General features: G+C 46.1%; 1 protein-coding gene across 1 annotated transcript; it reads right to left on the bottom strand.

Annotated features, from left to right (window-relative positions):
• Positions 1-10,324: 10,324 nt before the first annotated feature.
• Positions 10,325-11,530, bottom strand: ZCCHC12 (zinc finger CCHC-type containing 12). Its single transcript, XM_068963102.1, has one exon. The coding sequence runs from the start codon at positions 11,528-11,530 to the stop codon at positions 10,325-10,327; it is 1,206 nt and encodes a 401-aa protein (XP_068819203.1).
• Positions 11,531-12,885: the final 1,355 nt, after the last annotated feature.

The following is a 12,885-nucleotide window of genomic DNA, read 5'->3' as shown; positions in this document are numbered from 1 at the left end:
AGTTAGAACTGAACGTGGAACGATGGACTGGTTCCAAATTGGGACGAGAAAACCTTAACGCTGTATACTGTCACCCTGTTTATTTAACTTATATGCAGAGTATATCATGAGGCATGCCAGGCTGGATGAATCACAAGCTGGAATCACGATTGCCGGGAGAATTATCAATAACCTCAGATATGCAGATGACATTACCCTTATGGCAGACAGTGAAGAGGAACTAAAGAGCTTCTTGATAAAAGTGAAAGAGGAGAATGGGAAAGCTGGCTTAAAATTCCACATTCAAAAATAGAGATCATGGCATCCGGTCCCATCACTTCATGGCAAATAGAAACAATGGAAACAGTGACAGAGTTTATTTGGGGGGGGCTCCAAAATCACTGCAGATGGTGACTGCAGCCATGAAATTAAAAGATGCTTGCTCCTTGGAAGGAAAGCTATGATCAACCTATACAGTATATTAAAAAGCAGAGACATTAGTTTGCTGACAAAGGTCTGTCTAGTCAAAGCTATGGTTTTTCCAGTAGTCATGGATGGATGTGAGAGTTGGACTATAAAGAAAGCTGAGCGCCAAAGAATTGATGCTTTTGAACTGTGTTGTTCCAGAAGATTCTTGAGAGTCCCTTGGCCTGCAAGGAGGGCAAACCAGTCAATCCTAAAGGAAATCTGTCCTGAATATTCATTGGAAGGACTGATGCTGAAGCTGAAGCTCCAGTACTTTGGCCACGTGATGCAAAGAACTGACTCATTGGAAAAGACCTTGATGCTGGGAAAGATTGACTGGAGGAGGAGAAGGGGACAACAGAGGATGAGATGGTTGAATGGCATCACCGACCCGATGGACATGAGTTTGAGTAAGCTTCTGGAGTTGGTGATGGACAAGGAAGCCTGGTGTGCTGCAATCTATGGGTCACAGAGTTGGACATGACTGAGAGACTGAACTGACTGACTGACTTTTCCAGGACTCCTCTGTCCAGGCAAATGGTTTCTTCACTACAGCATCCTCCCCAAAGATCCATAAACTTTTCTGTAGAAGGCATCAACAGTTTACACTCTGAAATTCTTTAAGTCTCCCTTCTCAAAATCCTCCCCTTGCAGCTTCCACCAATCCCAGACTTTTGGTATCATGATCTATGCTGTGCATGCTAAGTTGCTTCAGTCATGCCCGACTCTTTGCGACCCTATGGACTTTAGCCTGCCATGCTCCTCTGCCCATAGAATTCTTCAGGCAAGAGTACTGGATTGGGTTGCCATGCCCTCCTGCAGGGGATCTTCCCAACCCAGGGATCAAACTCACTTATTTTATGTCTCTTGCATTGGCAGGCAGGTTCTTTACCACTAGCTCTACCTGGGAAGTCCATCAAGGTCCCTGCTGCTGCTGCTAAGTCACTTCAGTCGTGTCTGACTCTGTGTGACCCCATAGACGGCAGCCCACCAGGCTCCCCCGTCCCTGGAATTCTCCAGGCAAGAACACTGGAGTGGGTTGCCATTTCCTTCTCCAATGCATGAAAGTGAAAAGTGAAAGGGAAGTCGCTCAGTTGTATCTGACTCTTCGCGACCCCATGGACTGCAGCCTACCAGGCTCCCCCATCCATGGGCTTTTCCAGGCAAGAGTACTGGAGTGGGGTGCCATCGCCTTCTCCGATCAAGGTCCCTACTCCAGTCTTAATCAAGTCCCAGATTAAAAGACCCTCAACCGTAAACCACGCTTTCATTTCTCAATCCACTGGAACTTCCTTCCTCCCTAAAACACTAGCAAAGCTTTGTGAGGTGGGGGTTCTCGCTTACAGAGGTAAGTGATAAATTCAACTTTGTCATATCAACAGGTGTGTTGGAGATATTTGGAGAGTCGGTGCTTGATGGTTTTGAAGTCCCCACTGACATCCAATGCAGCTGAGACCTCAGCACAACAGCTCAAGACCTTCAACTTGAAAACAGTGTGCTCCTCTGTCCTCTTGGACTGCCTGCTTGGGGCTCTCTGACCACAGTGGTAAGGTAGGTAGGCTTCACACTGGTTAGAGCTCTGATCCCTTTGCTCTCCCGGGTGCTGAGGATACTAGTCCTATGGCCTATGCTTGACACCCTGTGAGAAGCCATTTCTGACCCCCTGGATTATAGGGCCCTCCTCTGTGTTCTGTTCCCTGGCTCCCCCTGCCATGGTTCTCATCACTCTTGTTTTATTCTAATAAGCTACTTCCCTCAGGGCAGAGGATCCTGCATTCTAATTGTGAGGTCAGTCTGTGATGTGGCTGGGGTCTGGGTGAATTTATGATCATGTCTTCCTCTCTACAGCTACCAAGCTCACTCACTATCTTCTGGCTTAACTTGAGTTCTGTCCTTTCACTCGTATCCTCTAAAGATAAAAAGTTCTCTTTATCATTTTCCTTTCCTAACCCTTTCAGATTTTACATTAATGTCTCTCATTATTTTCAGAAATGTTTCCACCAATTCTTTTGCTTTGTCTGTGAAAACAATCGTACTTACTACAGTTAATGCTCATTATTTGTCAGCCAGTAACAGTTTACTTCTTGTAGGTTTTCTTGTTATGATTTTATATTTGCTCAGGTGTTACCACCCCCTTACTTCTCTTTTGCCAATCTTTATTTTGTGCTTTTGAAGTTATCGTACTTATTAATAGAAAAAGAACAAATTTTACTCAATAAATTGTACATATATCTACACTCACACTCTCAAAGTTAGAAAAAAGATTTAAAAGAAATATGCCAAATGTTCAGAACTTACCTATGGCTTATTTATTCTTTCTGTATACTTTGATGCCTTTTAAAATATTAAACATATAAAAATTTCATATAATCTTATGGTATTCTAAATATCCTACTTTTATAACAACTCTAAAATCATTTCGTGAATAAAATAGTTTTACCAAACATTCTGTCAGACAAAGAAGGAAAAAGTTTATGTGTCAATTTCTTGAGTTTCAGAGATCAGTGATACTAAAGAGATTCTATTTTCAATTGTGTTTCCCTGAGCTAAATTGATCTTGGTCCATTCAGGATATTTAAAATTAACCTCCATCATGTTCCCGTTAGTAAAATTTAAGTTCTTTCACTTACAGATTTTCAAACAGCTTTAACCTGTACTTCATGAACAGGAAATTGATCAGATGTTCATATCTGTCTGTTACCCCTGCCCCAATAACTGATCTTCCACTGTGATACAGGTTTTCTCATTAATGTCAACATTTTTACTTCAAATATATAATGGAAAGTTCACAGGCTTTGGTGCCAGACTTACTCTGTGTTTACGGGCATGTAACACCTTAATCCTCTTGCTCTCTCTTAACTGAGACCCATTTAACTCCTCTAAAATGGGGTTAATAATTCTTACTATATTACTGACATGTTCAACACATAGCAAGTGAAAATAATATTCATTATTACTCTTTTTTTACATCTTAGGTTATTTATTATGCACATAAGTCTTACATATTTTTATTGAGGTATAGTTGATTTACAATACTGTGTTAATTTCAAGTGTACAGCAAAATGACTCAGTTTCTTTTCCATTATAGGTTATTACAAGTTATTGAATATATTTCCTTGTGTTACACAGTAAATCCTTGTTGCTTATCTGTTTTATGTATAGTAGTTTGTATCTGTTATCCCATCCTCCTAATTTATTCCTCCCCTCTTTCCCTTTTGGTAACTATCAGTTCATTTCCTATGTCTATGAGTCTGTTTCTGTTTTGTAAATAAGCTCATTGTACAATTTCTCAGATTTCACATAGGAGTGATATCATGTGATATCATAGTATTTGTCTTTGTCTGACCTACTGCACTTAGTACGATAATGTCTAGGTCCATCCATGTTGCTGCAAATGACATTATTTCACTTTTAATGGCTGAGTAATACTCCATTGCATGTATAATACCACATCTTCTTAAACCTGTCATCTTTTGATGGACTCTTGGGTTGTTCCCATGTCTTGACTACTATAAACAGTGCTGCTATGAACACTGGGGTGCAAGTATCTTTTTAAATAAGAGTTTTCCTCTTTTCTGGATATAGGCCCAGGAGTAGGATTGCTGGATCACATGGTAGCTCTATTTTTAATTTTTAAATGAACCTCCATACTGTTCTCCATAGTGACTGTACCACATAATTATTCCTTTTACTTATCCTTTAGTAAAAGGGAAATAGCAAAGAGTACCCAAAACATCCATATTTTACAGGGTAGTTGTCTTTTAATACTTACAAATGTACATGAAATTGGGAGTTTGAAACACCTAAACCTAAGATCTGTTGATGTGATATGGATGAAGCTACAAAGAAACCCATCTCTCTCTTTCTGCTTTGCTAGGAGTGAATGGTCCAACTAACAAGTCACAGAGAGTGAGTGGGAGAGAGAGAAGCAAGCAGTTGATTTAGAATGTCTCCCAGGTTCCTGATCTCATCAACTCGGTGCACGGCGGTTCAGCAGTATACACTGTTCTTTCCTTGACTGACTCCCCTCCAATAACATTTGTTTTGGGAGCATAGCAACAATAAAGGCTGTCATTCTCTGTATACCTACTGTGTGCCAAGCACTTGATTCATTCCATTCACAAACATTTATTGAGATCCAGCTTATGTTCCAGGTAGTGTTCTAGGAGCTGGGGATACCACAGTGAACTAAGCAGACTAAAATGTTTACAGTCTAGTGGGGGATAGACAGGAATAAACAAATAATATAATAAATCAGTAAATTATGTGGTGTACTAGAAGAGAGGCATGTGATGGGCAAACATAGGAGGGAAAACAGAATGAGAATGCTGGTCCAGGCATGCAGTTTTATTTATTTATTATTGATTCATAATGTGTTAATTTCTGCTGTACAGCAAAGTGATTCAGTTATATATTTCTTTTTTATGTATTCATTTCCATTATGCTTTATCATAGGATACCGAATATAGTTCCCTGTGGTATAAGGAGGACCTTGTTTGTTCATTCCACACATGATAGAATGTGCAATCTGCTTACGTCTGCTAACCTCAACCTCCTACTCCATCCTTCCCCCACCTCCCTCCCCCTTGGCAACCACCAGTCTGTTCTCTGTGTCCATGAATCTGTTTCTGTTTCATAGATAGGTTCATTTGTGTTATATTTTGTGTGTGGGGGTGCTTAGTCACTCAGTCATGTCCGATTCTTTGTGACCCCATGACTGTAGCCCGCCAGGCTCCTCTGTCCATGGGATTCTCCAGGCAAGAATACTGGAGTGGATTACTGTGCCCTCCTCCAGGGAATCTTCTGGACTCGGGGATCGAACCTGTGTCTCCTACATCTTCTGCATTGGCAGACAAGTTCTTTATCACTAGCGCCACCTGGGAAGCCCATCAAGATCCCTGTGCCGGTGCTGTGCTTAGTCGCTCAGTCATGTCCAACTCTTTGTGACCCCATGGACTGTACCCTGCCAGGCTCCTCTGTCCTTGGGATTCTCCAGGTGAGAATACTAGAAGCCCATACTATATTTTAGATTCCACATATAAGTAATATCATATGGCAGCAGTCCCCAACCTTTTTGACACCAGGGACTGATTTCATGGAACACAATTTTCCCACAGACTAGGGTGCAAGGATGGTTTCAGGGTGATTCAAGTGCATTACATTTCTTGTGTGCTTTATTTCTAATCTAATGCTGCTGCTGATCTGGCAAGAGATACCAGTCCACAGCCCAGAGGTTGGGGACCCCTGTCATATGGTGTTTGTCTCTCTATTTCTGACTTACTACTTCACTTAGTATGATAATCTCTAGCTGCATCCATGTTGCTTCAAATGGCAATATTTCATTCTTTTTATGACTAATATCCCACTGTGCATGTATATATTAATATTTGTTGTGGCTGTTGTGGTTGCTTAGTCATTCAGTCATGTCCAACTCTTTTGCAACCCCATGGACTGTAGCCCGCCAGGCTCCTCTGTCCATGAGATTTTTCCAGGCAAGAATACTGGAGTGGGTTCCCATTTCCTCCTCCAGGGGATCTTCCCAACCCAGGGATCTAATGAATCCACATCTCCTGCATTGGCAGGCTGATTCGTTACCACTGAACCACCAGGGAAGCCCACTAAACACTCAGGCATTTCTGATTTCACTCCTGTGCCTGCCAGGGGCCAGGCTCGGTGCAGCTCCTGGAGCCCAACTGTCACAGTGTCAGATTATCACTGAATAAGCACTGTCTGCTTAGCAAAGACAGCATTTGCTTTCCCCTATCCTTCCTTCTGTAGCAGAATCATGCATTCTAACCGAGTAATAGCATTTCTTGAAAGCCTGATGCTAATCACTCATACACCAAGCACCTGGGGAAGGCAGAGCTTATCATTCTGAATTTAGAAACTTCAGTTTCCTGTTCATAGGCACCTTCAGCAGCACTTACACTGTAGGGTGCTGTGGACACAGGAGAGCTAAAATATGTAAGAAGTGTAGGCTTCCCACCCTAGAGTGGGACCTCTGGCTCCACCACTAACTAGCTGCATACCCCTAGGCAAGTTTATTTAACTTTGCAGTGTGTTTCCTCATCTGTTGTTGTTGTTGTTTAGTTGCTAAGTCGTATCCAACTCTTTGGGACCCCATGGACTGTAGCCTGCCATGCTCCTCTGTCCATGGGATTTCCCAGGCAAGAATATTGTTGCCATTTCCTTCTCTAGGGGATCTCCTGCATTGCAGACGGATTGTTTACTGCTGAGCCACCTGGGAAGCCCTTTCCTCATCTGAAACATGTGCTAATAGTAATACCTATTTTATGGAATTGATGTGGGGGCTAAAGGAGCTTATGCATTTAAAGTAGGCATCCCAAACCTCTGGGATCTAACGCCTGATGATCTGAGGTGGAGCTGATGTAAAAATAATTGAAACAAAGTGCACAATTAATGTAATATACTTGAATCATCCCCAAACCAGCCATTCTCCTCCACCATAGGAAAATTGTCTTCCATGAAACTCGTCCCTGGTTCTGATAAAGGACTTGGTACAGGCATGCAATAAGCTCTTAAATAACAATTGTAATGATTTTGATTTTGATTACTAGTATGGAGAAGGAAATGACAACCCACTCCAGTACTCTTACCTAGAGAATTCCGTGGACAGAGGAGCCTGGTGGGCTGCTGTCCATGGGGTCGCACAGAGTTGGACATGACTGAAACAAATTAGCAGCAGCAGCAGCATGGAAAGATCAGGAAAAGGAAGAAGATTCAGCAAAGTAAACTGAGAACTGGGCACCAAACAGGTCGGGGAAGGGGGGAACCATGAGAGGGGCATCATGGAAACCAAGGGAAAAGAACCCCAGGAAGGAGGGATCCTTAATGCAGAAAGGCACTCGAAGGCCGGTTTCTTCTAACAAGACAAAAGAGTGATTTTCATCTTTTAGCGACCAATGAGAATGAAGGCAGAAAGGAAGAAAGAAGCCTAGAGTTTGAAATGAAGGCTTTTTTTCGGCTAATCCCATTAGTCTGATCTGAATGCCCAGGTATTGGGTCCATGTCTCCTAATTAGGGAGAATATGTGTTTCTCAAGTAGAGGGAAAGCCAGTGTCACACAAAGGGAAACAGAAAAGAAATGTCAGATGACATCAGGTTGGTGAAATAAAAACGTAGACAGTCTCAAATTCATACACCAGAGAGGAGGATGAAAGAGGGAAGAAAAAGGGGATGAATCACAGAACATATTTTCAAAGCAGTGGTCTAACTGAACTCCCAAGCTAACTCCAGTGAAAAGGAGGTTAGTGAAGTGGCCAGGATTTATTTTTGTCTTATTTCAGCTCTGTCTTCTACTGGGTACTAGAGAGACATGGCAACATAGTGTGTGTCTTTGGACAAATAGTCAACAAGTGTTTATAAAGTAAAATTAAGAAAAGAGCAGAGATGGAGAGGTGGAGAAGAATTAAGGGCTAAATTCTATGTTATTGTTGTTGTTCAGTTGCCCAGTCGTGTCCAACTCTGCAACCCCATGGACTGCAGCACGCCAGGCCTCCCTGTCCCTCACCATCTCCCAGAGTTTGCCCAAGTTCATGTCCATTGCATCGGTGATGCCATCCAGCCATCTCATCCTCTGACACCCTCTTCTCCTTCTGCCCTCAATCTTCCCCAGCATCAGGGATTTTTCCAACTCTATATGATCTGGGAAATGTTGGGGGTCCACGTGGCTTTGGGGGCCTGAGTGGAGCTGCCTCTTGCCTGGAGGTAAGGGAGGGGGTCCCCTTTGGCTCTGGAGAGATGGTGGTGGCTACCAGGGTCTCAGAGGTGCCGGGGATGGATGCAAGGAGAGGGCCTCTGGAGTCTGCACTCCAGGCCGGTTCTCAGCTAAAGGGTTCAAGGCAGAGAGGCCCTCCCAGTCTCCCTCTGGTCAAGAGGGTTAAGGAGGCTGAGGCTTAAGCCAAACCTGGGATGCTGGGGTCTGGGGGAGGGGTGATGGCAGAACAAGGGAGGCTGAGCCTGTACCCTCTCACCGATGGAGAATGTGCCTGGGGATGGGGGTTGGGGTGTTCTTTGTAAGCAGGTTCCAGAGGCGTGACAGCCCAGGAAAGGCTGCACTGGCTTCTTACAGCACCTGGTGTCTCCCTCTCCTTCCTCCCTCAACTGCTAACACAATGGGAACCCCACTGCCTCTCTCTGGGCGCCTCAACCAGTGCATTGCTGGTACCCTCAGCCTGGAGCTGTATACACAACCCGGGGGTCTGTGATTCCGACTAGCCTTCCTGTCCCTGTCAGTCTCCTCTGAGTGTCCCTGATGGGCCCTCACTTGCTCTCCTCTTACTCTCTAGCCCCTGACACACCCTCTCCAGCCACTGGGCTCCCTCCTCTCAACTCTGAGGAGCACCGACTTCCTGTACACCAGCTCCTTCAGGTCCTCAGGTGTGCCCATTTCTTCACTCTGCCCCCTGTCTTAAATGCAGTCCTCCCCACTCCCGTGCTCCCAGCCCTGTGCTGCTCACAGAGGTAGGTATTTATACACCTACAAGAAACGTAAGGACCTCGGGGTCTGAGGTCAGACATGTCCTCTTTTACCACCCTCCAATATCTCCAATATGAGATTGGGAGAAGGGACAGGGCAGGTTCCTGGGAAGGTGTTCCCCCCAACCCCTCGCTGCCCTGCTTCTTCTCCCCAGCCCAGGAATGTCCACCACTCCACTAAAATAATGTGGAAGGCTTCCTGATTGCCATGTGTATGGGCAACTATATTGCTTCTCATCCCTGCCCACCTATTCTCAGTTGCGGGATTGAGAGGGGTTGCCTTGAAGTCATTGGGCTGCCAGTGTCCTCTAACATGTAACTTCAGGGCTTCTGGGGGCTGAGCCCCCCGGTGCTGGCTCCCACCAGTAGCCTCTCTCTCCTTCCTTAACTGGGGGAGTGGGGTGGGGTAGGGGCCGCATCAGCTCACAGGAGAGATTCCCCATTGTAACCTGGATGGGGTGAAGCCATGGCAACAGCGATGTCAGAAACCCATCCAGAGCAGGGAGAGCTGCCCCTCCCCAAAGTAATCAGGAATGGACCCCTGGTATCCTTCGTTTGGGCTATTACCTCAGCACCAGCCTCCCCCACTGTCAGAATCTTCTGGATACCTTAGAGAAGAAAGCCTTAGAACGTTGTCAACTAGTGGGTGCCACAGTTTGGCTCTGTGACCTAAGGGACAGGTCAGCTGTGGTAAGGGGCTCTGTCCATTTACCTCTGGGGAAGATTTCAGCCCATTTCTTCTTCCCTTTTCCTCATCTGCAAAGTGAAGTTAATCAAAACCCCACCTCAGTGTATAACCCCACTCTTTATAGCTTTTTACTGTATTTTTCTTATTCCTTTTTCCTTTACTTCTCCCTAAAATAATACACAGACAGTAAGCTAGCTGCTGCTGTTTATTTATTGATATAGAAAGAAGCTCACAACATATATTATTTGCTGAAAAAATACAGACTTTAGAACAACACTTATATTTGCTTACTCTTATCTATACATAGGATACATAGGTAAAGGGAACTACCTAGAAGGACATTCATCAAAGGGTTGACAATGATTATTTAAGGGTTGGAGGTTTTGGGGTAATTTGTACATTTTGCACTTATCTTTATTGTTTTAATATTTAACAATAAATTATATCATTTTCACAGAGAATAAAGGCATCAAGGAAAGGGGTGCAACGCAGAGGGTAGACCCTCAGGCAGCAGGGGATTAGTAGCAAGGATGGAGGTCAGGCCATCTCCCCCCACTATACCAATATTCATCCTCCATCCCCAAAGAAAGCTGCTTTGTGGATTATGTGATTAGAAGCATCCTCCCCCTCATTTTTCCCATTGCTGGACTCTGCATATAGGTTAGGGTTCACTTAAAGCTGGGGGCTAGCACCTCACTGCTCAAAAGGGTCGCTGGGTTCAACAGGGGCCTCTCTTGACCTCTCCTCGGTATGTGCCAGCTCCTGCAGGGTAATGATCAGATTTTCAAATATCTGGGCCTTGTTGCTCTCATTGTCACAGGTTTCCTTTGAGTGGCCCTCTTCACCACAATATGAACAACGAATTGTGTGTTTTCGCTTCCTGGTTCTACGCATATGCCCAGGACCATCATTCTTATACCCAGAACCCCCACTGGTGCAAGGAGATGGAAGCTGGGAATTGTTGGGGGAATCAATGATTAGCACTTGATCCTGAGGTCTGGCCCTGCGTCTGGGGGGAGAAGAATCCGAGAATGAAAGTGGAAGGTCCTGAGATTCCCCCACCAGGATCACATCCTCATCTGAGTCATCGGGGGTATCATCTATCTCGATCACATTACAGTCTTTATTATCAATCACTATGCGTGGGGAGCCCCCAAATGCCACTGGGCTAGTTGCCCTTGCCACTACTGACTCAGATCTCTTGGCCCGCTTCTGTTTAATGAAAGTGTCATCCCAATCCTCTTCCTCCCTGATCATCCTGATTAACTCCAGGAAACTGGGGAGACGCTCCTGCTCATTTGCATACATCCTGAGAAGATTCTTCAGCCTGAAGCGCAGGTCCCCATTCAGCTCGGCCCCTAAAAGGAACTGGTGCAGGCGAGACTGGTTGGCATCTTTCTGAGCTATGATGCCTGCCTGAATAGCATTCTGGAGCTGCACCTCTAAACGGATCACATAAAGGGAGGCTTTCTCCCCTTGCGCCTGCAGGGTGTTAAAAAATTTACTATGAGCAGTCACACTGCTTTCAGACTCCCCAAACACCAATTTCATGGCGTGCAAGAAATCTGCCACGCTGAGGTTGGGGTTGGCCGCCTGCAGCAAAAGCATCACCTCCCGCGCGGGGCCCCTCAGGGTTTTAATCAAGCGCCTGAGCTTTTCCTCTTCAGACATATTCCAATCTGGCAAGACCTGATTGACTTGGATCAGCCAGTTCTCAAAAGTTTCTTCCCCCTGGGCTGGCACCACCCTCCCCGAGAACAATTTCAGGTTTCTCTCTGCCAGGATGGCCATTAGAGGACCAAGACTCCTCTCCAGAGACCTTAGCATAGAATGGGCCCAAGATGGCAAGGATGCGTTCTGCCGCCGGCTGTTACCCACGCGCGCAATGATGCTAGTCATGACGGACGATGACTGGGTCTCTAAATGTTAACAAGATGCTCAGGCTTTTACAAAAAGCCTAATCTGCAGGCGTGCTGGGGGGTTCTGTCGTCCTCCTAATCTCAGTAGGAACTGTAAAAAAGAAACAAACGAAACAAAACAAAAAACGGGAGCAGGGGTTATTTTTTCCCTTCCTGAATATCCTACAGTACATTTTATATCTGCCCACTACCCTAAAAATATCCCCCAGGAGACTGGCAATTAATTACAACCTCACGGAGCCAGCCGGTGTCTCCTGTTAGCGGGATGCTTTTTACAGCCACTTCTATCCCTTCCCTCCGTTCCTTCAAGAGGGACGGCAACTGTTGCTTCTAAGTGTAATAGTGTATGGAGAGGATAGTGCGCTCTCAAAATAGAGCACTGCGGTCACAGCTTTGGGGGAATAAATAAGATCTCATTAACCTCTTGGTCTCCGGTCTCAACCACACCCCCTTCTTAAAGTCCACCCCCCACCCCGCCCCGCTATTTCTCAGATTCTTACAGGAGCTCAGGAGCAAGTGCGCGCCTTTATTTTACTTCCAGCTTCTGCAACCTGTGGCCTCCGTGGGAAAGCTCGCCTCTGGGCTTCAACCGATCGTTGTCCACCGAGGGTCGCCGATCCGGGACCTCAGGGAGTCAAGACTGCGCCGCCGCAGAGGGCATGGCAGGGAGGGGAAGGGTCAGAAACAGCCTCATTCCTCATCCCGCTTCCTCCTCCCCGCCCCCCACCCTTCACCCGCCTCCGCAGTAGCCAGGTGGAAAACTCCTTCTCCCACCTTCTGAATACAAGCCAAAGAAGGCCCCCCATTCCATTTCCCCCGGGGAAATCGTCGTCCTACCAGCTCTGTAATCAGCCGCACAGAATTCAAGTTCAGCTTTGGCTCTGATGGCCTGCCACCGAGAAAGAACATCGAAGTTGGAGACGCACATCCACATATTCCTCCCGCCGGAAGGGATGAGGAGATGCAAAGGGGGTTCAAGGAAGACAGTTTGCGATTCTCCCACCTCCCAAACGCGCCCTTTGCCACCTCCCCCTTAAAACGCCCCCTTTCTCAGTCCAGGCAAATCCTACCCATTCGGCAGCATCCAGTGGAACCCCACCTCCTCCCTCAGCGCAGCAAGGCCGCGGGAGGGCTCCTTCCCCTGCCGCGCAACCCTCGATTCCCTAAACTGGGAGCCGCCAGTCCTGGTAGGGCTTCCCCCTCCTCTCTCCGCGCGGGGCAATCTTGCCCCCCTTTCTTCACCTGTGTTGGGCTGGTGGGCAGCGGACGCTCTGGTGTCGACAGCTGCGTCTCCGCCTTCGGTCTCCGCGGCCCTACAGGGGAAAAGGATGGGCG

This window comes from Capricornis sumatraensis, chromosome X (assembly GCF_032405125.1).
Source record: "Capricornis sumatraensis isolate serow.1 chromosome X, serow.2, whole genome shotgun sequence".
In the NCBI taxonomy this organism is placed as follows: Eukaryota; Metazoa; Chordata; class Mammalia; order Artiodactyla; family Bovidae; genus Capricornis; species Capricornis sumatraensis.
The sequence above is the reverse complement of the archived record's forward strand: the minus strand, read 5'-3'. Positions and strand labels throughout refer to the sequence as shown.

Bases quoted from the DNA above. Each gene is read 5' to 3' on its own strand.
- ZCCHC12 (XM_068963102.1), bottom strand. From the start codon at position 11,530: ATGACTAGCATCATTGCGCGCGTGGGTAACAGCCGGCGGCAGAACGCA.